Source organism: Primulina tabacum, chromosome 2 (assembly GCF_025594145.1).
Source record: "Primulina tabacum isolate GXHZ01 chromosome 2, ASM2559414v2, whole genome shotgun sequence".
Taxonomy (NCBI): Eukaryota; Viridiplantae; Streptophyta; class Magnoliopsida; order Lamiales; family Gesneriaceae; genus Primulina; species Primulina tabacum.
The window spans coordinates 1,409,556-1,431,381 of NC_134551.1; the positions used below are offsets into that span (position 1 = coordinate 1,409,556).

General features: G+C 35.5%; 2 protein-coding genes across 5 annotated transcripts; one reads left to right on the forward strand and one right to left on the reverse strand.

The window, feature by feature from the left end:
• Window positions 1-1,115: 1,115 nt before the first annotated feature.
• On the reverse strand, window positions 1,116-3,723 carry LOC142523272 (auxin-binding protein T92). Its single transcript, XM_075627013.1, has 5 exons — window positions 3,513-3,723; window positions 3,266-3,372; window positions 2,828-3,031; window positions 2,011-2,078; window positions 1,116-1,410 (listed from the first exon to the last, which is right to left on the reverse strand). The coding sequence occupies exons 1-5, from the start codon at window positions 3,589-3,591 to the stop codon at window positions 1,302-1,304; spliced, it is 567 nt and encodes a 188-aa protein (XP_075483128.1). The 5' UTR covers window positions 3,592-3,723; the 3' UTR covers window positions 1,116-1,301.
• Window positions 3,724-4,749: 1,026 nt separating this feature from the next.
• Window positions 4,750-21,222, forward strand: LOC142523282 (piezo-type mechanosensitive ion channel homolog). Of its 4 annotated transcripts, XM_075627031.1 has the most exons (22): window positions 4,750-5,150; window positions 5,284-5,348; window positions 5,918-5,998; window positions 6,209-6,368; window positions 6,477-6,634; window positions 7,273-7,429; window positions 7,564-7,750; window positions 8,988-9,103; window positions 9,376-9,460; window positions 9,636-9,851; window positions 9,940-10,117; window positions 10,492-10,620; window positions 10,731-10,904; window positions 11,006-11,239; window positions 11,502-13,040; window positions 13,438-15,917; window positions 16,204-16,599; window positions 17,272-17,430; window positions 18,564-19,070; window positions 20,230-20,371; window positions 20,449-20,593; window positions 20,701-21,222. In XM_075627031.1, exons 3-22 carry the CDS (start codon window positions 5,926-5,928, stop codon window positions 20,834-20,836), a joined length of 7,371 nt encoding a protein of 2,456 aa, XP_075483146.1. In that variant the 5' UTR covers window positions 4,750-5,150; window positions 5,284-5,348; window positions 5,918-5,925; the 3' UTR covers window positions 20,837-21,222. The 4 variants fall into 4 exon arrangements, with proteins under 4 accessions (XP_075483146.1, XP_075483151.1, XP_075483137.1 ...); XM_075627036.1 differs by having other exon boundaries at window positions 5,284-5,998; window positions 6,304-6,368; XM_075627022.1 differs by lacking the exon at window positions 5,284-5,348.
• Window positions 21,223-21,826: the final 604 nt, after the last annotated feature.

Consider the following 21,826-nt stretch of genomic DNA (forward strand, 5'->3'; position numbering starts at 1 on the left):
GAACCCCATTATTCCATCAGATTCAGCTTTTTGTTAGCCCCAAATCAAAGAATGGAATCATTTTGGACAAACACAGCTTGTTGATAAACAGACTGGCAGGCTTTATAATGGATTTGACGCATATAGAATAAATACACTGCATTCTTTGACACACAAAAATATGCAGAAAACAGGCAGTAATACACAGCCTGTTGGTAACTATCGAAGGCTGATCAATTTTGTCATCAGCCTGCTGAGTCGTTCCATGACTCTAGGTTCCGAGGAAGTTCCTGAAGAGTTACGATCAACAAAGAATGGGAAAAGTTCTGATATGTCACCAAACAAGCCTAATGGTTACTCGGATTCTGAGATCGAGGTCGAGTTCAGACATACAACGAGCCCAAAAAGATGGAAACAGATTGATGAACTTGGGGAATTGAATCATTCCCCAGAGAAAGCTGGCTTAATTTTGAATCATCACCAAGCCATACATCACAGGGGCTTTGAGATAAAAGGAATGGAAATTAACCATTCGGCTGCAGAAACTGATCACTCCTCTCACAAGAGGGAAAAAACACGAGGAAAAGGGCTCCCAATATTGGAGCTTCTTCCTATGATGGCTGATGGAAGCAATGCTCAGGTAGAAAGTGAAATTGTTATTGAAGAAATTGTTGAAGAGGATGAGAGAAATAAGAACAAAGACGCTAATATTTCAGTTGATGAAGCAACAAAATCAAATAATCAGCATAATGCGCAGAGGCCACGATGGCACTTTAGGCCACTTTTTAGTGTTGCATCCAACATTAACGAGAAGTCTGATGAATATATTAAATGCAGGAAGAAAGCCATGCATAGAAATTACACCCTTGATCCTGAAAAACCTTGAGTTCCTATTACAGCATGAAAAGGCTGAGTGCTAACGATTTCCACATCGTATTAGGTAAAAACAACCAGGCCTCTACATTTCAAGACGTTGGTATATGATACTATATATATTTGTGTCATTTATTAAAATTCATAACTGTGATCCTTTGTGAAGTACAAGATTTTATTTTATCAATACTACTTTCTTTCATGTAATGAGGTTGCACGTGTTAACCTTATATGCTGCACGTGTTAACCCTATATGCTGCACGAATCTCAATATTGCAGTGCATGCTTGATATATTTCTAAATCAATGTAAGTGTTATTCTATACAGCGAGCCCAAGACATCTATAGTTTATTGCAGAAAAATAAGGTCCAAAGATATCAACAGCTATTGTTGTTGGACTTGTAACTGAAGTTCTTCAGATAGTAGACTTAAAACTTCCACCGACAAGGTCAAAGCTCATCTTTGTTTGAAGGTGTTTGATAACACTTTTCATCCCAATAATAAGGAAATTGCAATTTGGCAGCTGTATGCGGCATCGACCAATCGTCGTATATGAACCTGTAATCAAATTTCAGAAACTGTCGAACTGTAACATAATGCAGAGATTTTGCTCACTACAATATGCCATCCAGCAACTTTCTACAGAATCATTTCATTAATATTTTCTTTTGTTAAATTCGGTTCTACTTTAGATACTAATCATATGGACGTTCGCCACACGTCACATGCCCACGTGCCACGTTATAGTAGAACGTGTGTACCAACAAAATGAAGTCAACTGCCTTCGGGTGGAAAAGAAAGTTTATAAAAGATGGGTGACCGACTAAAACTCAATGTTTTATACTATGACCGTGGTTTCAGGCATTAAGTTCGTCCATCGGTGAAATTTCTCAATTCACGTGGTTCGATATCATGATAGCCATTTTGAAGCTACTATGTACTAAAAGTAAAACTGAAAGAGCCCTCCAGGCGTTTGATGATGTGTTTTAAAAGGGTTATCTCAGGATGAAACAGAACTCTGGATCTGTTAGTTATGACAAATTTTTCTATACAAAAAAAGGGTAAAGAAAACATACAAAATGAAGGAAAAACCTATCTCCACAAGGCACGAGTTATAGCAATGAACTGCAATTTAAAGTGGGAAGATAAATGACTAACACTTTCACTGGCGGTCGAGATATAATGACTAGAAATTGCAAATCCTCCGGTCCATTGGTGTTCCAGACCTATAATATAGCAATCAAATACAATTAGTAGAAACCAAATGCAATCAAATTTCTACATGCTCTACATGAAAGGATGAAACTTGGGATACTCTGACGAACTGAAGGTCTTCGGTTTTGCTGAGAGATTAAGAAACAACTAGAACGATCTTTACCAATAGCCAGGCGTCAAAGTTCAGGTTGGATAAATCTACTAAAACGACCATGTCCAATGTTCAGAGTAAGAGCAAACAAAATAAACTCCTCTCATTATTATTAATCTTTTAACCTTGTCCTGGTGGCCAGAATTGAACATGGAAATGTTCATTGGATATTCATAAATGCATGCTATTGCAGAGTTCCTGGAGTTGACACTTTGTCATTTTCTTGAGGCATGATTGTCAACCAAAAAGAATATTAGGACACGAAAAAATGAAAAATTTGATAAGAACAGAAAAAGGAAATATGTAATGAAAAACATAGCACACATCGATCCACGATACAGAAAATTGAAAGTTTTGAACAATAACCAAGTCAATTTTTGAGTAACTCTTAATAAAATAAGAAAAGCTCGGTCTCTTGTAATTAATCTAGAATAACAATGGGAAGTCACTATCATCATTCACTAAGCTGTTTTTTCTACTGATCATATCAGCTTTGTTTGATCTAGGATTGCTAGCCCATGTTTTCACACACAAACATTTTTTGTTGGGGAAAGGTAACCCATACACAGATTTCTTCTACACCAACAGGAAGATGAGAGTTCATTGAACCTGATGAGCATCATTGACAGGGATATGGAACGTGCTGTTCGGGAAAAGATGGAACTCCTGCGGTTTCCCCGGATATTTTGTATGTGAATTGGAGGCAAGATAAAGAGTACCACTCCCTTTTAGAACCACGAAGATTTCCTCACAGGAATGCCTATGAATTGGAGTATGGGTTCCCGGAGAAAATGTTTGGAGCCACACCTCAATCTATCATGAAAAACTACATAATAAACCGATCATTGGCAAAAAAAAAATCAAATGAAAGTCAATCCACAACTCAAAAATGGGAAAAAGAAGCCCGGTGAATAGGGGCCGGGCTAGCATGATAGCTTCACCACCAAAAAATACATTGACAAACCTTTACTAACTTCCCAATCCGTCGCTGCTGCTACTGAATGAAGAAAACCTCGGTGAAACAAAGGAAAAAAAATTTCTTATTACCTCCTTAAAACCGTGCATGATAGCACCAGCTATAGTAGTGTGAGATAAACCGGGTCTTCCATAATCATCCTGATCAATCTCACTAATATTCCTCAGAATTGGTAATCCTGAACAAATTCATGATCTGATAAGTCCAGAAAAACCGTTAATTCTCTAAGTTACTACATGCACGGAAACTGCTTGTTAAAACAACCGACGGAGATATCGAATGTGTTGCAGTAATAATGATTATAAAAATAAAACTTGCCGTTGGTTGCACAGTGGGAAGCTTCGGCAGCAGCATAAAATGATAGGAAAATCAAGAGAGTAAACAAACAATAGCCCATAATTTTCAAGAACTGCTGCGTGTTTTATAGAGAGTATATGATATGATACCTACACACGGCCCTCTTAACAATTTTTTATTCTTGACATGAACGGTGCGAAGGGTGAAACACCGCTTTATTGTTTACTTCAATTTTTTATTCGAAATAATTAATTTAACAATAATTGTGTAGCATTTATCTTTTAAAGACCTCCATTATCATATTACAAAAATATTCAATTTTATTTAATAAAAAATCATAAAAACTTATTTCATTAAATTTTATCATACCTATGACTTAACATATTCTAATAATCTATTTATCATTATCTATATTTCTAAATATTTAAATAATCATATCTTAACATGAAATTTATTATAAGAATTTATTTTTAAGGTTTTAAATTAGCCAAATTTCTGAAATTTTCACATAAAAATTATTAATATTTAAAAAATTGCACACATGCCAAAGAACACAAACATACAATGATGTTTTGATGTCCGCTATCTAGAATTAATATATTGATAGAATTCTCGAAATGAATCATGTCGGTCGAATTGGCTTGTCCCGTCAAATATAACTGCTAATTGGTAGGCTGGCTCTCCAAATGATGGGATGCAGAATAATCATTTGAGGTCATAATATAGTTTTGGACTTGTTTAAAATGCTCTTTTCTAAAAAAAGAATCTCAAAGTTAACCATGATTCATGTTTTGAAAAAAATAAAAAATAAAAACTCACCACAGCTGTGTGCAAAACAAAAAAATATATGAACAAATTATATTGACATGTTTTAAAAATATATAGATAAATACATTATGTATTTATATAATATTCGTGTATTATAATATACATGTACATAAAATTCAACGGCTAGTTATTAATAATTTATTACATACGATAGATTACGATCCCTTTTATTAATATATTTGGTATTTTGGTTCTTTATTTAAATAATATCAAAAAATTATATTTACAAAATATAAAAAATAAAATTTATAGGAAACTTGCCTGCGTTTGAATCCTCCTCTTGAAATAAGCTCGCAAGGGTCGTGCCCGGCACCTCAAGAAAGTGCTAAATTTTTTTTAATTTGTTATTTCGGTAAATTTAGTAATTTTTCGTATTATTATTTTAAATAAAAACCCAAATAATTAGTAAAAACTAGCAGTGAATTTTCCTTATCGGTCAATCATTGCCAAATTAATCAATTCTTCGAGCTCCCCACTCGGAAATCACTCTCGGAAAAATTTAACGGCGACGACCAGTTAGCCTCGATCGAATTACTGTTATCGGGGGATTACGCACCCTTTGATTACCTTGTATGAATGAGGAACCCTTAACATTATTGCGTTCTTTGTTTCAAATCATAGCCAGAAATTCGTGATGTTTATGAACGTCAACTACTTGATCGAGATTTGGGCACTAGGGCTACCTTTTTAGCCTTCTCACGTATTTTGATGGACGGAAGTTTGAGAAAATATTTATGAAATAGGTAAAAGGAAAGGAGATTAAATTGTAGAAGGCGACCAGGATGGGAACTATTTTGGGTGGATTTGTGTTGCCCTTGCTGCTTCTGATGGGTATGGCTTCAAGTTGCGTTCTTTTCATCTTTGTTTTTTTTGTTTCCTTGATTATCATTGAGATTTTAAATTTGATTTTTGTTTTGTTTCTTGCTCGGTTTATGTTGTTTCCATGCTTTTTTGTAATTCACAGGATAACCAAATTAATGCTTCTGGGTTAGAATTCTTGGAAATGCTTTTGGCCTGGGAAGTTCCGTGGTTATTATTTCTTGTTAAATGCTGGTTTCTCGAATCTAAAGCTTTTTATTTCATGCGATGTTTGCCCAAACGAACGAGAGTGCCGTGACATTGCCATCTTAACATGAAAATGTGAACTTTATATGAGAAATGTAGCCCAATTTTCTTGTGTGTAATAAATTTTTATTAGGTTTAGTTTCGTTATGTTTCTTTTTTCTTATTTGTTGAATTGTTCCTTGGAAACGTCATGGCTCTTACTTCTTTTTATCTGTATCATATGTTCTTATTTAGTTCACTGGTAGCTTGTTATTTGTGAAGTTAAATACGAAGAGTGATTCTTTGAAAAGCTGGAGTACGGACTAGGGTTTAAATAGAGTAAAATCACTCCTTTCGAAAGACTAGCATTTGGGGGATTTTTTTTAAAATTTTGAGAAACCACTTACTTTGGGCGCAAGAGAATTGCAAGTTGATCTGTTGAAGAACTATGATTTTCCTCATTAAAGTTATGTACATATATCTTTTCAGTAGTATTGGGTTAGCATTTGCCTATTATTTTGGTCCCTTTTCTTTCTAAGCTCTTGTTTGTGCAGCTGGGGTAATGAACTGGAGTTTGATTTCTCTCATCAATCTAATGATTTCACTGTTCTTCCGGTTTACTACCCCTAAAAGAGGTGAGTTTCCTTTTTGTTTTGGGCGTAATTTGTGCTACTTTACCTGTTCTTTTTGTTGAGATAATCATGCATATCAGATTCGTTTTATGTTTATTTGTCCATCTGTCATGTGATGGTATATCTTTCACTACTTCACACACACGTATCTGCAAAGTCCTTCTCTAAATTGCTTAAACTAAATTCTTCTCCTATTGTTTCTGTAAAATCCAGGATTTCAGTTCAGAGGAAGGATTTTATCTTTGTGGTTTCTTCTCATTTACTCGGCTCTTGTGGTCTGTCTGCAAGTTGTATTTCTGATTGTGCAGGCCATTATGGGCTCATCATGGAGCTTTGCCGATACCTGGTGGATAAAGCTGATGGGACTTATGACGTAGGAATACTTAATTTCATTTTACCTAAGAACAGCAGTTTTTCATCTGTTTTATTCGTTGTACAGAAAATTATCCTGAAAACTATTTAACTTGGTGTATTTCTTCAGGATTCAGTCTTGGAAATCTCCCACAGCAATCTATTTCATTGTTGTAGAATTATTAGTGGGGCTTGTTGCTATTGTCGAGATCAACAGGAACAATTTTGGCTTATCTAAATCTCAAGAATCACGCTGGGGTTCTCTCTCTTCAGTTGTTGAACATATAGGTTTGTCTAAGTTTGACTATGGCTATAATTTTTAGCTGTTGAGTAATAAATGCAAAAGTCTGCAGTAAATATGGTTGTGTTCAGATTTTCTTTCAACCTCAAAATTCAGAAGGTATATTCCATATGGTGTTTGGATGTGACATGAAGGGAGATATTGTAGTGTTCTGATTTTATGAAATATGTAATATAGTATAATAACTTGCAGAAAATAGTGGGGATAGAAACAGTAAGTGTGTAAATTTTACGTCTTGAATTGTTGATTGAAATGTAAAGTAGTGTGTAGACCGAAACCTTTTAAAAAAAGATAGAAGTTTGATTTTTTCCAAATCATAAATTGAGCTTTTGGATGGAGAATTCTCCTATCAAAATCCCTTCCAAAATATCCTATATGTTTTATTATAATTTCCATTATACTGTTATTACATGGTATTCGCAAAAAATTATTAACAAATAAATTTTATGCTCCTGGAGTTGTTTTGCATATATAACTAGGAAGAAGTTGTTTCACCAGTAAATTATTAGAGATGCACTGGCATAATGTTTCGCCAAGGATGAGTCTGACATAGGGTAAATTTATACATGTTCAAATTGTGGGGCACTAACGTTATTTTTTTACTTGTTTTTATATCAAATGGCAGGTTATCGCCTGAGGTTAGTTTCCTGCTTATTACTGCCAGCTGTGCAGTTAGCTGTGGGCATCAGCAATCCTTCTTGGCTTTCTTTACCTTTTTTCATTGGCAGCTGTGTTGGCCTCGTTGATTGGTCTTTAACAAGCAACTTTTTAGGCCTTTTCAGGTATTTAATTCGTTCGGGTGCTAGATGTTTTTCTTTCAAAATGAAATTTGTAATTAAAACTTAAAAGGTTCAGAAGTTAAGGTCTTGACATTTAGTTTTCCACCAGCGCTTATGCTCTTGTACATGGCTTGAAGGTGGTGGAAGCTGCTGTGGGTATATGCTGGCTTGAGCATTTGTCTGCTCTATATATATCAGTTTCATTTTGTGTTTCCACAAACAGTTCAAGGAATAATGAACTCGATTGGTCTGTACAAAGTATCAGTTGATTGTGACTGGCAAGAAATTTGTTCTGCTATTTCTCTGATGGTGTTCTACTATACGGTATGCTTTTGTCATCTAAGTTGTTCTTATGGACATACATTGGCATTTATTGAAACAAACTATATTATTATATAATTCAGGCTTTAGTTTGCCTTTGACAAGTGCAACTTGTTTGTGACCTAGTGTTTGTTTTGAAAAGATACGATCTCATAGGAAAACATTGTAAGGAGTAGTTACCAGCTCTCAAAGTTACATGAGAGGGTAAATTCACTTAAGTGGATCTACAACTAACCTCTTTTATTTATTTGTAGTACTTGAATAGATTTTCTCACCTTAATTTTAGATTTCCATGAAACAAATAATCCACCTGGTATCCAGCAGTCATGGTAAGAGCCCTTCAACTAGTGTTGTTTTAAATTAAACTTTTGTCACTGGGATGGTTAAATATAAATTGTGTTATGGAATCCGAACAAGCATAACTACATTGTTAATGATGCCACATGGTGTGTTATGGTCCCAAATTTAGATCATGTTATGGGATGATCAATGTATTTTGTATAGGGTTTCGAGGCTCGTTTTGAGAGAACCTCGCGGTCTCACATTCACATATTTGATTTTGGAAATCTGGATAATTTTATTCCTTGCAACAAAAGCCATTTAAATGCAAGGAAGATAATTAATTTTTCTTGCAAGAAATCTGCCGTAATTCCCCTATCCATGGCTAGAAGGATTTTATTTATTTTTCTTTTTTGATATCTAGTACTAGTATTTAGTTTCCTTTTTATTGCATGCATTCTAGCCACAGGGGAATTACGACAGATTTCTTGAGCAAGACTAATGGAAAAAGGATAAATGGAAGTATGTCTCCTTATCCTAGTTCAGATCATTCCTCAAGGAGGGCCAACATTATTGCATGCTTATTTATGATATCATGCTGCATAAATGATACATTAAATTTGAAATATTATGTGAGACTGGTTTCTTGAATCTAGAGAATGCTTGATCAGCAGATATTGGAAGAGAGAAATCTGTACTAGGGTCTAGGATGCTGAAAGGATCTGTTGCTCACCCTTTTCACTTCCTTCATCACTCACCCGTTGTCTGTACTCTTCTCTACATGTTTTAGACTTTTGTTCGTGCATACTACAATAATTATTTTCATACCTCACTCATTGTCCTCACAACAAGTCGATTTTTTTAGTGCTAGGAAGGAAACCTGTGAGAGTCATTGCGCGTGGTTCGTATGATACTGTTGATTTCAAACAAATATTAACTAATTATCAAATGGTTAATGCAGCTTTCTTGTGTGAAACATGATTTGGAGGACATGGAATTCATCATGTCCATGAGAGAAGGCAGCTTGACTGAGCAACTTCTTCCGTCGAGAAACTCCTTTTTTGTGCGGCAACTGAGGTTAGTGACACCCTTTCGGTTTTTATAGCTTTTATACAATGTCGCTCGAGCCAGGATGAAATCATTGATGTATCATGTGATGCTTGTGAGAGAATTGTGTAGTTGATCTGGTTTAATGAGGACAAGATTTTTTCTTTTGTTCTGATTACTATGGAGATGCTAGTATAACGATTAGTACGAGTATTTAACATTTTATCTGACATATTTATTTGTCAATATGATTTTATGAAATATATTCAACAAAAATGTTATTATATATCCCTGGTATGCAGGTCCGGAGTAAGGCATACCAACATTTTGTTGAGGGGAACAGTTTTCAGGATTTTTAGTATTAACTGGTTCACTTATGGCTTCCCGGTACGTATTTAAAAACCTGCTTTAACATCCTTTGGGCAGTAACTTCATTCAGAAAACTCTTGTTTCTATTTTTTGATAGATTAAAGAATGCTATTTTCCAGTTTTTGATATTAATAGTTGTAATTGTTCAGCTTTTCGTGCTTGTATTTCTAACTTTTAGGTATATGCATGGCAGGTATCCTTGTTTGCTCTCTCATATTGGAGCTTCCATTTTGCGAGTATTTGTGCATTTGGATTACTTGCATATGTTGGATATATTTTGTATGTTTTTCCATCCTTGTTCCGCTTGCACCGGTTGAATGGGTTGCTTCTTGTATTTATTCTCTTGTGGGCTGTGAGCACATATGTATTCAATGTGGCTTTTGCATATGTGAACTGGAAACTGGGGAAGGTATCTCAGAATCTTGTAAATCTTCAAATTGATATTCTAATTCTCATCTTTTGGTTTAGTTTACAGTGAATTTTTATTTTCCACGCAGGATATGGAGATCTGGGAAATGGTTGGATTGTGGCATTATCCCATCCCTGGTTTCTTTCTTCTAGCACAGTTTTGTCTTGGAATTCTTGTTGCTCTTGGCAATCTTGTAAGCAATTCAGTTTTTTTATGCCTATCAAATGAGGAGAGGCAATTCTCTAATGTGAGCGAGACCGAGGAAGGTACATATGCTTCTAATCACATTGGCAATCTGAAATTCAATTGTTAAGTTAAAAGATAAAAGGGTATACCCTTTTTAAACTTGCTTTCAAGTGTTACCTGTGACCAAAGCACTTAGCTGTAGTACTTACTTGGCACCACCCATTTCACTGGTTATTGCTTCTATTCACCTGCTAGTGAGGATACTGTTTATGAACCCTCATCAAATGGCAGCTTTATCTTTATGGTTTTAATCTCCATGTTGTTCTTCAAGATAAGTGTTCAATCTCCAGCTCTCACCATTCTCATGCTTGTCCTACAAATTCTTTTTTGCTCCAGTGAAGCTGAGGTTTATGTAGCACTTGACCTTGCTATTTATTTAAATATATGATTGCAGTAAAAGAGGATGCCAAAGTCCTGATAGTGGCCACAATAGCTTGGGGGCTGCGTAAATGTTCTCGGGCTATTGTGCTGTTGCTGATTTTCCTAATTGCGACAAAACCCGGTTTCATTCATGCTGTATATGGTATGCCAAAGTCTTAAGTGTGGTTTTCTTAATTACTTACCTTTTTCCCTAACATTTATGAGTGTTTGCTTTAATATTCTGATTGATCTTTACCTCGGCTTGCTTTTCAGTTATATTCTTCTTTGCTTATCTGCTGAGTCATAAAATAAATAAAAGGATGCGACAATCCCTTATTCTACTCTGCGAGGCTCATTTTGCGATATTATACATTCTTCAGCTTAATCTGGTTTCCAGAAAGTTGGAAAATGAAGGATATGTGAGCAAGGAAGTTTTAAAACAGTTAGGTATTGGTTTTATTGATTTCAATTTGATGTTTTAATAGTTATTTTAGCATTTTCCATTTTCATTACACATCTGATATAACTCTGTTTTGAATTGCCTGTAGGTCTCATTGGGAAAGATAGTTCTTGGGACTTCCTTGAAATAGCTTTGCTTGCATGTTTTTGTGCCGTACACAACCATGGCTTTGAAATGTTGTTCTCATTTTCTGCTATTGTTCAGCACACACCTAGTCCTCCAATTGGATTTAGCATTCTGAGAGCTGGTCTGAACAAATCAGTTCTTTTGTCGGTCTATGCCACTTCCAACATCAGAGACGATTACGAGAATCGATCCCATGGTATTGTAACCTTTTCTAGAGATAAGTTGTCAACTATTCTTGTTAAATCGTGTGCTGTTAAAAATAATATTCTGTCTGAGTTGCTCGAAGTAACTAATTGGCCTAAATAGTTTTTAATGCAAAAACATGAGTTTTGTCGAGTGATAATCTATTCTAGAAATTTATTATGAATTAATGCAGTATTTTTTTAAAAAAATACTGTATTGCCACTTTTTATTTTTGTGCAAGCTAATGTTTGCCTTTTCGTTTTTCTGTTTTTCAGAGAGAAAGGTTGCTTTGTATCTCAATGATATTGGAAAGAAGTTCTTATCCATGTATAGATCATTTGGAACCTATATAGCTTTTCTCACCATTCTTTTTGCGGTGTACCTTGTGAGACCCAATTATATATCATTCGGTTACATTTTCCTTCTCCTTTTCTGGATTATCGGAAGACAGCTTGTTGAGAAAACAAAACGCCGGCTATGGTTTCCACTCAAAGCATACTCCATAGGAGTTTTCATCTTCATGTATATTTTAAGTATTTTCCCTACAATTGAGACATGGATGTCCGCAGAAGTTGATCTTTTTGTGTTCTTTGGCTATGATACAGAAGCTTCTTTGTTAGGGAATCTTTGGGAGTCTCTAGCTATACTGATTGTCATGCAACTTTATAGCTATGAGAGAAGACAAAGCAAACGCATGAAGGCGGAAAATCATGATCCAATGCAGTTAGGGATATTGGGGTTCATGAAGCGGTTTCTTATCTGGCATAGCCAAAAGTTTTTGCTTATTGCTCTGTTCTATGCATCATTATCTCCAATAAGTGCATCTGGATTTTTGTATCTTCTCGGTCTTGTTTGCTGTTCAGTTTTGCCTACAGCCTCCCGAATCCCATCCAAATCATTTCTAATGTACACAGGATTTCTAGTGACTGCTGAATATTTATTTCAAATGTGGGGTAAACAAGCTAAAATGTTTCCTGGCCAAAAGTACCATGACTTTTCTCTTTTTCTTGGTTTACAAGTATATAAACCAACTTTTGAAGGCCTAGAATCTGGTTTGAGGGCCAAAGTACTGGTCATTGCTGCATGTACCCTTCAGTATAACGTGTTTCGTTGGTTGGAAAAAATGCCTACCCTTCTGAATGTAGGTAGATCAGAGGACCCTTGCCCATTATTTCTTTCAGCAGAAGATTTTTCTACCGCTGTTTCAACTTCTGATGGGTATAATCAGATATCATCTGGATCTAGGGACATGGCTACTCAAAGAATAGGACAAAGCAATTCGTGGCCGTCTTTCAGGCATGGTATCCATCAATCATCTCAGGATTTGTCCTCTAGACGAAGCGGTAGTACTCCTGCACCTAGACAATTTTCATTTGGATATATCTGGGGAACCATGAATGATGGCCACCAGTGGAATAATAAAAGGATTGTTGCCTTGAAACAAGAGAGATTTGAAATGCAGAAGACAACACTAAAAGTTTACCTGAAGTTTTGGATGGAAAACATGTTCAAACTCTTCGGTCTAGAGATAAATATGATAGCACTACTGCTAGCCAGTTTTGCTTTGTTAAATGCCATTTCTATTCTCTATGTTGCCTGTCTCGCCTCCTGCATCCTGTTGGCACGGACTGTCATACGTAAACTGTGGCCAATCTTCGTCTTTCTATTTGCTGCAATTCTTCTTGCTGAATACTTTGCGATGTGGAAGAACATGAAGCCTTTCAATAATGTTTCAACTGATACCAATGTACATTGTCATGATTGCTGGAAAAACTCAAATACATATTTCCACTACTGTCAAAATTGTTGGTTGGGTATGAATTTTCTTACTTTGTAAATTGCTGCGCAGGAAGTTCTGAACATATGCTTGTGAGAAGTCCTAGAGTAAAAGTTTCTATTTTAGTAAAATTCTAGTGAGAAGTGTAGGAATGGAATGCCTTTAACATAACCAAATTATGTTTACGTACAGGCTGTTGAAAAGCGTGTATGATTTTCAGTTACTAAAGTGGATAACTTTTTTATCTTATTGTTATTAAAGAAATTCCTTTATTGGTTTCAGGCTAATTTCTATAAAACTATGAAAAGCTTTTAAAGAGATTAATTCAATTTTAAGCTGATGATCTCTTTGTCTTGATAAACCAGTGAAGCTAAATTATTTTGTCAATCTGATCAAGTGCTTGAACAGTTAAGTGCATTGATTTTCTTTTGCAGGTCTTATTGTTGATGACCCTCGAATGCTGATAAGTTCTTTTATGGTCTTCATTCTTGCTTGTTTTAAACTCCGCGCAGATCGCATGTCCAGTTTCTCTGGATCATCTACATATCGTCAGGTGCTTTCTCAGCGTAAAAATGCTTTTGTTTGGCAAGATCTTTCATTTGAAACGAAAAGCATGTGGACTTTTCTCGATTATGTGAGGGTTTACTGTTACTGTCATCTATTAGATCTAGTACTTGCATTGATTCTTATCACGGGAACTCTGGAATATGACATCCTACACCTTGGATACCTTGGCTTTGCTCTTATTTTCTTCCGTTTGAGGCTTACCATACTGAAGAAGAAAAATAAGATATTCAAGTACTTGCGTGTGTACAATTTTGCTGTTATTGTTCTCTCTCTGGCCTATCAGTCTCCTTTCATAGGGGATTTTAATGCTGGGAAGTGTGAAACAATTGATTATATTTATGAGGTGATTGGATTTTATAAATATGATTATGGATTCCGGATCACATCAAGATCTGCTTTGGTCGAAATCATCATTTTTGTTCTGGTGTCACTCCAGTCGTATATGTTTTCTTCTTTGGAATTTGATTATGTCTTTAGATACCTCGAAGCAGAACAAATTGGTGCAATTGTACGTGAGCAAGAGAAAAAAGCTGCTTGGAAAACCGAACAGTTGCAGCACATTCGTGAATCCGAGGTGAAGAAACGTCAGCGGAACTTACAAGTTGAGAAAATGAAGTCTGAGATGCTCAACCTACAAATCCAGCTCCATGGTACAAATTCCATTTCTGTTTATGATGACGTTTCACCGGATAAAGAAGGCTTGAGAAGAAGGAAGAACGTGTCACTTAGTCGGCAAGATAGTGGAGCCTTTGAGAAACAGGATGGGGATATCCACCCTGATTCACAATTTTCTTTTAATGTGTGTGGATCTCCTAGAAGTATTAGAGCAGAAAGGCCTTTTGCAGTTGATTTTGAAAAACACTCAATGGATGCGTCCCTCTTCGAGATAACGGAACTTGAGGAGGATGCTGCTGATAATGTTATTGATGAGTTAACCAAAGTAGACAAAACTAAAAGCCAATCAAAGGACAATCCGTTAGCTTCTGCTGTACAGTTAATAGAAGATGGTGTTTTCCAAGTGCAATCAATTGGAAATCAGGCTGTTAGCAATCTTGTTAGCTTTTTAAATATCGTACCTGAAGATTCTAATTCAAATGAGCCCTCATCTTTTGAATATGGACTTTCTAATGCCAGAGGAAGCCCAGATGTTAAAAATAAACACTTGAATCGTACAGCTTCCTCGCAATCTGACAGGAGTAGAACATCCGATCCAGCAAGTCTACAGATCGGACGGATAGTTCATCACATATGGTCCCGGATGAGATCGAATAATGATATTGTGTGTTACTGTTGTTTCGTTCTTGTGTTTCTTTGGAATTTCAGTTTGCTTTCTGTGGTGTATTTGGTAGCTCTATTCCTATACGCTCTCTGTGTGAATACAGGGCCAAGTTACATTTTCTGGATTGTTATGCTAATCTATACAGAGATATATATCTTGGTTCAATATATCTACCAAATCATGATACAGCATTGTGGTTTCAGCGTGCATTCTGACCTTCTGCCCAAGTTGGGGTTTCCTACAAAAAGGATAAAATCATCATTTGTTATCAGTTTGCTACCTCTTTTTTTGGTGTACTTGTTTACTTTATTACAGAGCTCTATAACTGCAAAAGATGGTGAGTGGTTTTCAGCGGGATTTAGTAATTTCAGAGGGGGATCCCTAAATAGAAAGCAGGTTGTGGCAGGCTCCACCTTCAGGGAGAAAGCAAAAAAGGTCTTCCAATTAACGAAACAGGTTACTGAAATGGTGATCCTTGGCTGTTCTAGATACTGGAAATCTCTGACGCGAGAAGCTGAATCTCCTCCATACTTTGTTCAATTGTCCATGGATGTGAAATCATGGCCCGAGGATGGGATCCAACCAGAGAGGATTGAGTCTGCGGTAAATCAGATTCTCCGGCTTGTACATGAGGATAACTGCAAGAAGGAAAAGCCTAACCATTGCCCTTATTCCAGCAAGGTTCAAATTCAAAGTATTGAAAAAAGCACTGAAAATGTGAATGTGGCCTTGGCTGTTTTTGAGGTTGTTTATACCTCTCCTTTAGCAGAGTGTGTTCCTGCAGAACAATTCAGCACTCTTACTCCAGCAGCTGATGTTGCAAAAGAGATCCTTAAAGCACGGCATGCTCACCTTGTTGAAGCAGTTGGATTTCCATACTCTATACTCTCAGTAATTGGAGGAGGCAAAAGAGAAATTGACCTTTATGCATATATCTTTGGGGCTGATTTGACGGTTTTCTTTCTAGTTGCTATATTTTATCATTCTGTCATAAAAAATAAGAGTGAATTTCTGGAATATTATCAGCTTGAGGATCAATTTCCGAAAGAGTTTGTATCAATTCTAATGGTAAGTTTTTATGCCTTTCAACCATTGCTTTTGTTTTTCTTGTATAATTGGAGAGCTTAAAATGATACACCTTGTATTAGAAAGATGAAAGATAGAGTTATCAGTTACATGGTTTTTTTTTGTCATTATTTGTTGTGCACAAAGGTTAATATGTGGGTGAGCCAACTTATTCCTGATTTTCAGTTAAGCGCAAGCACATATTAGAAAACCTTGTATACCTTTGATTATGAATCATGAGTATCATTCTATTTTTTTCTTTATATGCTTGGATTTTCTTGTGGTGCAGATAATTTTCTTCTTGATTGTTGTTGATCGCGTCATATACTTATGTTCATTTGCGACGGGGAAGGTCATATTTTATCTTTTCAACCTCGTTCTTTTCACTTATGCCATCACCGAGTATGCTTGGAATATGGATACTTCACAGCAGAATGCCGCTGCATTGGCCCTTCGAGCAATTTATCTTACTAAAGCGGTTTCTCTTGCTTTACAAGCCATGCAAATTCGATATGGCATTCCACATAAAAGTACACTTTATCGTCAGTTTCTAACCAGTGACGTATCTCGTTTTAATTACTTAGGATATAGGCTCTATCGTGCTTTGCCTTTTCTGTATGAATTGCGATGTGTCCTTGATTGGTCATGCACAACTACATCACTGACAATGTATGACTGGCTGAAGGTTAGTTTTTCAAGTTTCTACCAATGGGTGCTCTATTTACATAGCTTTCCAGTGTATGCTAAGTGGGACTCTATCAATTAATTTTTTGAATTTGTATTGAAACAGAAATATGATCCAGTTAACTGTGTTATCTGAGCTTTGTCTTCCAGCTATGCGTGTTCAATGTTTCTTTCTTTTTTTAAATTGAACCCTTGTATCTCTTGTTTTTACGAAAAGCCCATCTATCTCTTCCATAAACTAAATAAATTTCAGTAAGACTATGTTAGGTGCCAGAGGAGGTAGCAGTTCCTTGGTAGAAGAATGTGAGAGAGACAACTTTCTTTAATTTGGATTCACAGAATCTTATGGTTTTATTGTTTGATATGAACTGTAGTGATTCTGTATGGACTTTGGAGAGGAGAAGCAGCATAACTTGGCCAATCCTCGTGGGTGCAATGTACAATATTTTGACAAATTAATTGTGTTCTTGATATAAACCTTCAAACCATACACCAGATTCAAATTAAACTAAGTTAATTATATACCTCCATCTTCAGGATTAAACCAGTTACAATTAGGATTTTTTGGGATTTACGAAATGTCATCTTTGGTGCTTGTATGTTATTGGTTAATCTTCCTATCGGCAATATTGGAGTCTATAATAGAATTTGATTTTTTTGTAAACCCTTTCAGTTGGAGGATATAAATGCAAGCTTGTACCTCGTCAAATGTGATAATGTTCTGAACAGAGCTAAACATAAACCAGGAGACAAGCAAACCAAGATGACTAAGTTGTGCAATGGCATATGCCTGTTCTTTATTTTGATTTGTGTTATTTGGGCTCCAATGCTGGTAAGTAACTCTAGTCATAATTCTGCCCTGCATTAATTACTTGTTCTTCTTGTATGAACAGAAGTGATGTTTTATTCTAGTTTTTTCAGAAGATGGTGTTGTTTTCCATTGACTGCAAGGTTTATCTGTTTTTTTTCTCCTTCATTATCATTTAACCTGAGAATGGGAGCGGGAGAGAGAGGGTAGGGAATGGAGAGGTTGACTGGGGCATGTAGATGTACGGGTACCAGACAGTAGGTTCCAAAACTAAGGCTCTGACTTCTAGATGAAGAAATTCAGTAAATAGCTTTGCATGCTTCTCCTTCAGAGTATGCATAGTGTACATATGTTTTATACTTGATCACAGGCAACGATAGAAGTAATTGAACAGTTATTTGAGCATTTGGTTTTTTTGAGGTCAATAAAATCATTGGTTTATATTTCACCTTGCTAGTTGCCTTTTCACCTCAATGAAGCAGCAGTTTCATTCTTGAAATAGGATCCCACAGGGATTTCCAAATGTTATTTTCTTTGTGTAGGATAATTACAGTTTACTGAACTTCAAGTTGCGTAGCATATTTATCTTTTATTAGATATCTTCTTCAACTTTATTTCAACTTGTAGGATATGAAGTTAAATTTGGATTGTTTGTGAATATAAAAATGCTGGCCAAAAGGTTGTGGAAATCGAGAGTATTTGCCATACATCTGCTTGATGTTATATTAAAATATAAGTTGCTTAGAAGTTGTATAATTGGCTGTTGTCTTATTTTAGCCTTAATTCACTGATCAGTGAGCCAGTTGAGATAGTTATACTTCTACTTCATAATGAGCTGCATGTCAGTTTAGTTACTTTTAATAAGTCAAGCTAATTGTATACATAGATGATTGCATACTTTGTTCTCTCTTCAAGCAATGTATAAAATATTCTCTTATTTTCTTTACATCCATTAACTCAAAGCAAAATTGATACTATTGGTTGCACATACTGTCTGTGAGAAGTCCATAATCAAAGATTCAAATGACACGTTGAAGCACTACATGAATAGGTCTGCCTACTGATCACGTGCAACACTGGTCTGGAATCTGGCACGATAAAGAATTTTTAGAACTTTTATTTTTATAGATGTAGATCTGACCTTTTATTTCTTACAGATGTACAGTAGTGGCAATCCATCAAACATTGCGAATCCAATTAATGACGCCAGTTTTCAGTTTGACATCAAGACAGATGGTGGAAGGTTGACCTTATTCCAGACAACTCTTTGTAAAAGAATTGCATGGGATCATGTAAATGCAACTGGAGATCTTGATCCTCAATATTATTTGAGCTCATATAATGTGGATGACATTCAACTCATTTGTTGCCAAGCTGATGCAAGTACTCTGTGGTTTGTACCTGATGCGGTTCAGAAGCAGTTTATCCAGTCTCTAAGCACTAGTTCTATGGATATGAAATATTCTTGGGTTCTTATGAGGGACCGACCAAAGGGCAAGGAGACTGTGAAATATGAAAAAAATGTCGATCCCTTGGATCTTCCCGAAGCATCAGAAGTTGAGGGAGTTCTAAATGGTTCCTTTAGCAGTTTTAGGGTTCATAATATCTATCCAAGATTTTTTCGTGTTACTGGTTCTGGTGAAGTGAGACCTTTTGAGCAGGAGGTAAGTTGGTGAACCTTCATTTGTTAAATTTAAATAGTAAAAGCAAAGTAAGGATCGAACCCAGCATAATACGATTATTTTGTGATTGGAAAAAAAAAAGACCTGTATTTAACTAGAAAATGTCCTGATGCCTCCTAAAATTCAACGAAATTTGATTCTAAAATATATTTCTTTCCTATATTCATTCAGATGAAAATCACATAATATATATATATCATAATCTTAATGATACCAAATTCAATTCTAAAATATATTTCTTGATTTTTCATAACCTTGTGCACTACTACAAATATTTTCTCTATTCTGAAGATTTCTTGATGTCTGGTTATCAAATGTGTTTTGAACAATTCATTTGACATGTCCTGATGAATTTGTGGCCTTTTTTAAGGAGAAAACTGATTTTCTCAGTATTTGAATGAATATGCAGCTAAAAGTTCTGTCTAGTGGAGTATTGGCATATGGCACATGCATACTATCTGAAGGAATGTTAGTTAACCTTTTCTGAGTTCTAAAATTTTTTCAAACAGGATATCAATGTTGTTCTCGCATATGATAACATGCATCTCCCTTTCCACTTCGAATTACTTTTAGTAACACCTGTTGATGTAGCTCCTCGTCCTTCGAAAATATATCCCAGGTGTCTAAAAGCTTGTTGATCTTTCAAACATATCATGACTTTATGTATTCATTTCCTGATACGTTGGAAAGTGAATAATAGAAGCTCCCACTTGTAATTTTTTTTTCTCGAAATTTTCCAGCCGATATGAAGGCATTTAAAGATGACAGAGCCACTATCTATCTATACAAATTTGCATGATGTGTATATATGAAAATAAAGGGATTGCTATGATCCAGAGAAACAAAACTGTGTGTACGATGGTGTTGGATAATTCTTACTTTTTTATATTGAAAAACAGAACTCAGCTGTCTGAGTTGCGATTGTATCTCTTCTTATTTCCTGAACTTCATTCCTCTAAAGTGAGGCAGATGCTTTGGGGACATGAGTGAATGTCACAAAGGCTTAAATTTCAATGGTCTTTTAGATGCAAAATTCTAGATGGAATTTGAGATATTAGGTTATTTTAACAGCAGACTTTACTATAATTTTATGTGTGTGATTATAATTCTCATGCTTCATAAATCACTTAATAATCTATAGGTAAATGATGTCACCGCTGATCTTGTCCTACATCATGGTAGTTCTGAATGGTGGTCCTTCCATGTTTTCAATTCTTTCAATACAAGTAGCTGCCGTGGCATGTTAGGGCCCATGGCTATCATTGTATCAGAGGAAACTCCACGTAAGTACTGATGGGATAATTTTCATATAATCAAAGATAATGATGTTTGAGTTAATTAATCCCCGAATCACTTCCAGAGGGATTTCTTGGTGAGACACTCAGCAAATTCAGCATTTGGGGTCTATACATAACATTTGTGCTAGCGGTAGGCCGGTTTATCAGATTGCAATGTTCTGACCTCCGAATGAGAATACCATTTGAGAATCTTCCTTCCTGCGACAGGTAATAAGGGACTTTGTCCAGAAGGACCAGAAGTCCAGGACCTTTATTTTTAATCGTCAATCCTTTGATTTAAATGATATGACAAATCCTAGAATTTGCTCTTGAAGGTTGATAGCCATCTGCGAGGATATATATGCTGCCAGAGCAGAAGGTGAACTTGCAGTTGAAGAGGTCCTTTACTGGACACTCGTCAAGATTTACCGATCACCTCATATGTTGCTCGAATACACCAATCCCAGCTAGTTGTTTACAGATCCAAATTTGTAACATAAAGGTCAAACTTCTGACAAGGATACACGGGACTTTTGTAAGAAGACAAATACGGATTTCAGGTTTCTAATTGGGTTGTTGCCGGGCTTTTGCAACTGGTTTTTGTACTGTTCTGGCTATTGAGGTGCAAATGTCAATATGATGAAAATTGCTTGGTTTTAAATGGAATTTTAAGGAACATTCTCTGTATATGATAGAATTGTAGAGTATAGAGGGGCTGTAGCAGCTTCCTGATGTAAAAGGAGACGACATAGTAGCAGTGTTATTCTTCATGTATCGAACCTGGAAAAAACTGCTTACATATATTGTCAAAGGGAAATCAAAGGGCATTTGTAATCAATTTATGTTGCCTTTCTTTTTTTGTGGTATTGGTTGTGTCTGATCATATTATCCCTGGTTACACTTTACACCAGTTAATATCCATTTTTGGGCATCTAGTTTTACATCATTGAATCCTTGAAAAAAAAAATTTACAGAATCGCAACACAAAAAGAATATTTACAGAGTCGAAATTCAGTGTATATGGAGCCAACTCAGTTTCAACATGGCAAAGGATAGTGATCCAGCATTGGTGGTAGGGAAGTGTAGTTCATGTAAGTATTCTTATTTATACTTTTAATTCTCTTGTTAGAATGTATCAAACTTCTTTGGAAATATTTATTTTAATAAGATAAGATTAGTCCTTTGACAAGAAAGAAAGTGTAATAAATACAAAAATTCACTGATCTAATTATGTTATATAATTACCGTAACCATTTAAAAAATATTTAAATATAAAAATTAGATTTCATATTTAAAAATCAAATAACAGGAAAACCTATTAAACTCATGAATCTTCACATTGCATTAAACCATTACGGATTATATTATTTATTAAAATTTTCAGTCACATGACAAATTTCAAATTATATTTTAATATTTGGTCAAATATTTAATAGTTTAAATTATATAATATATAAAAAA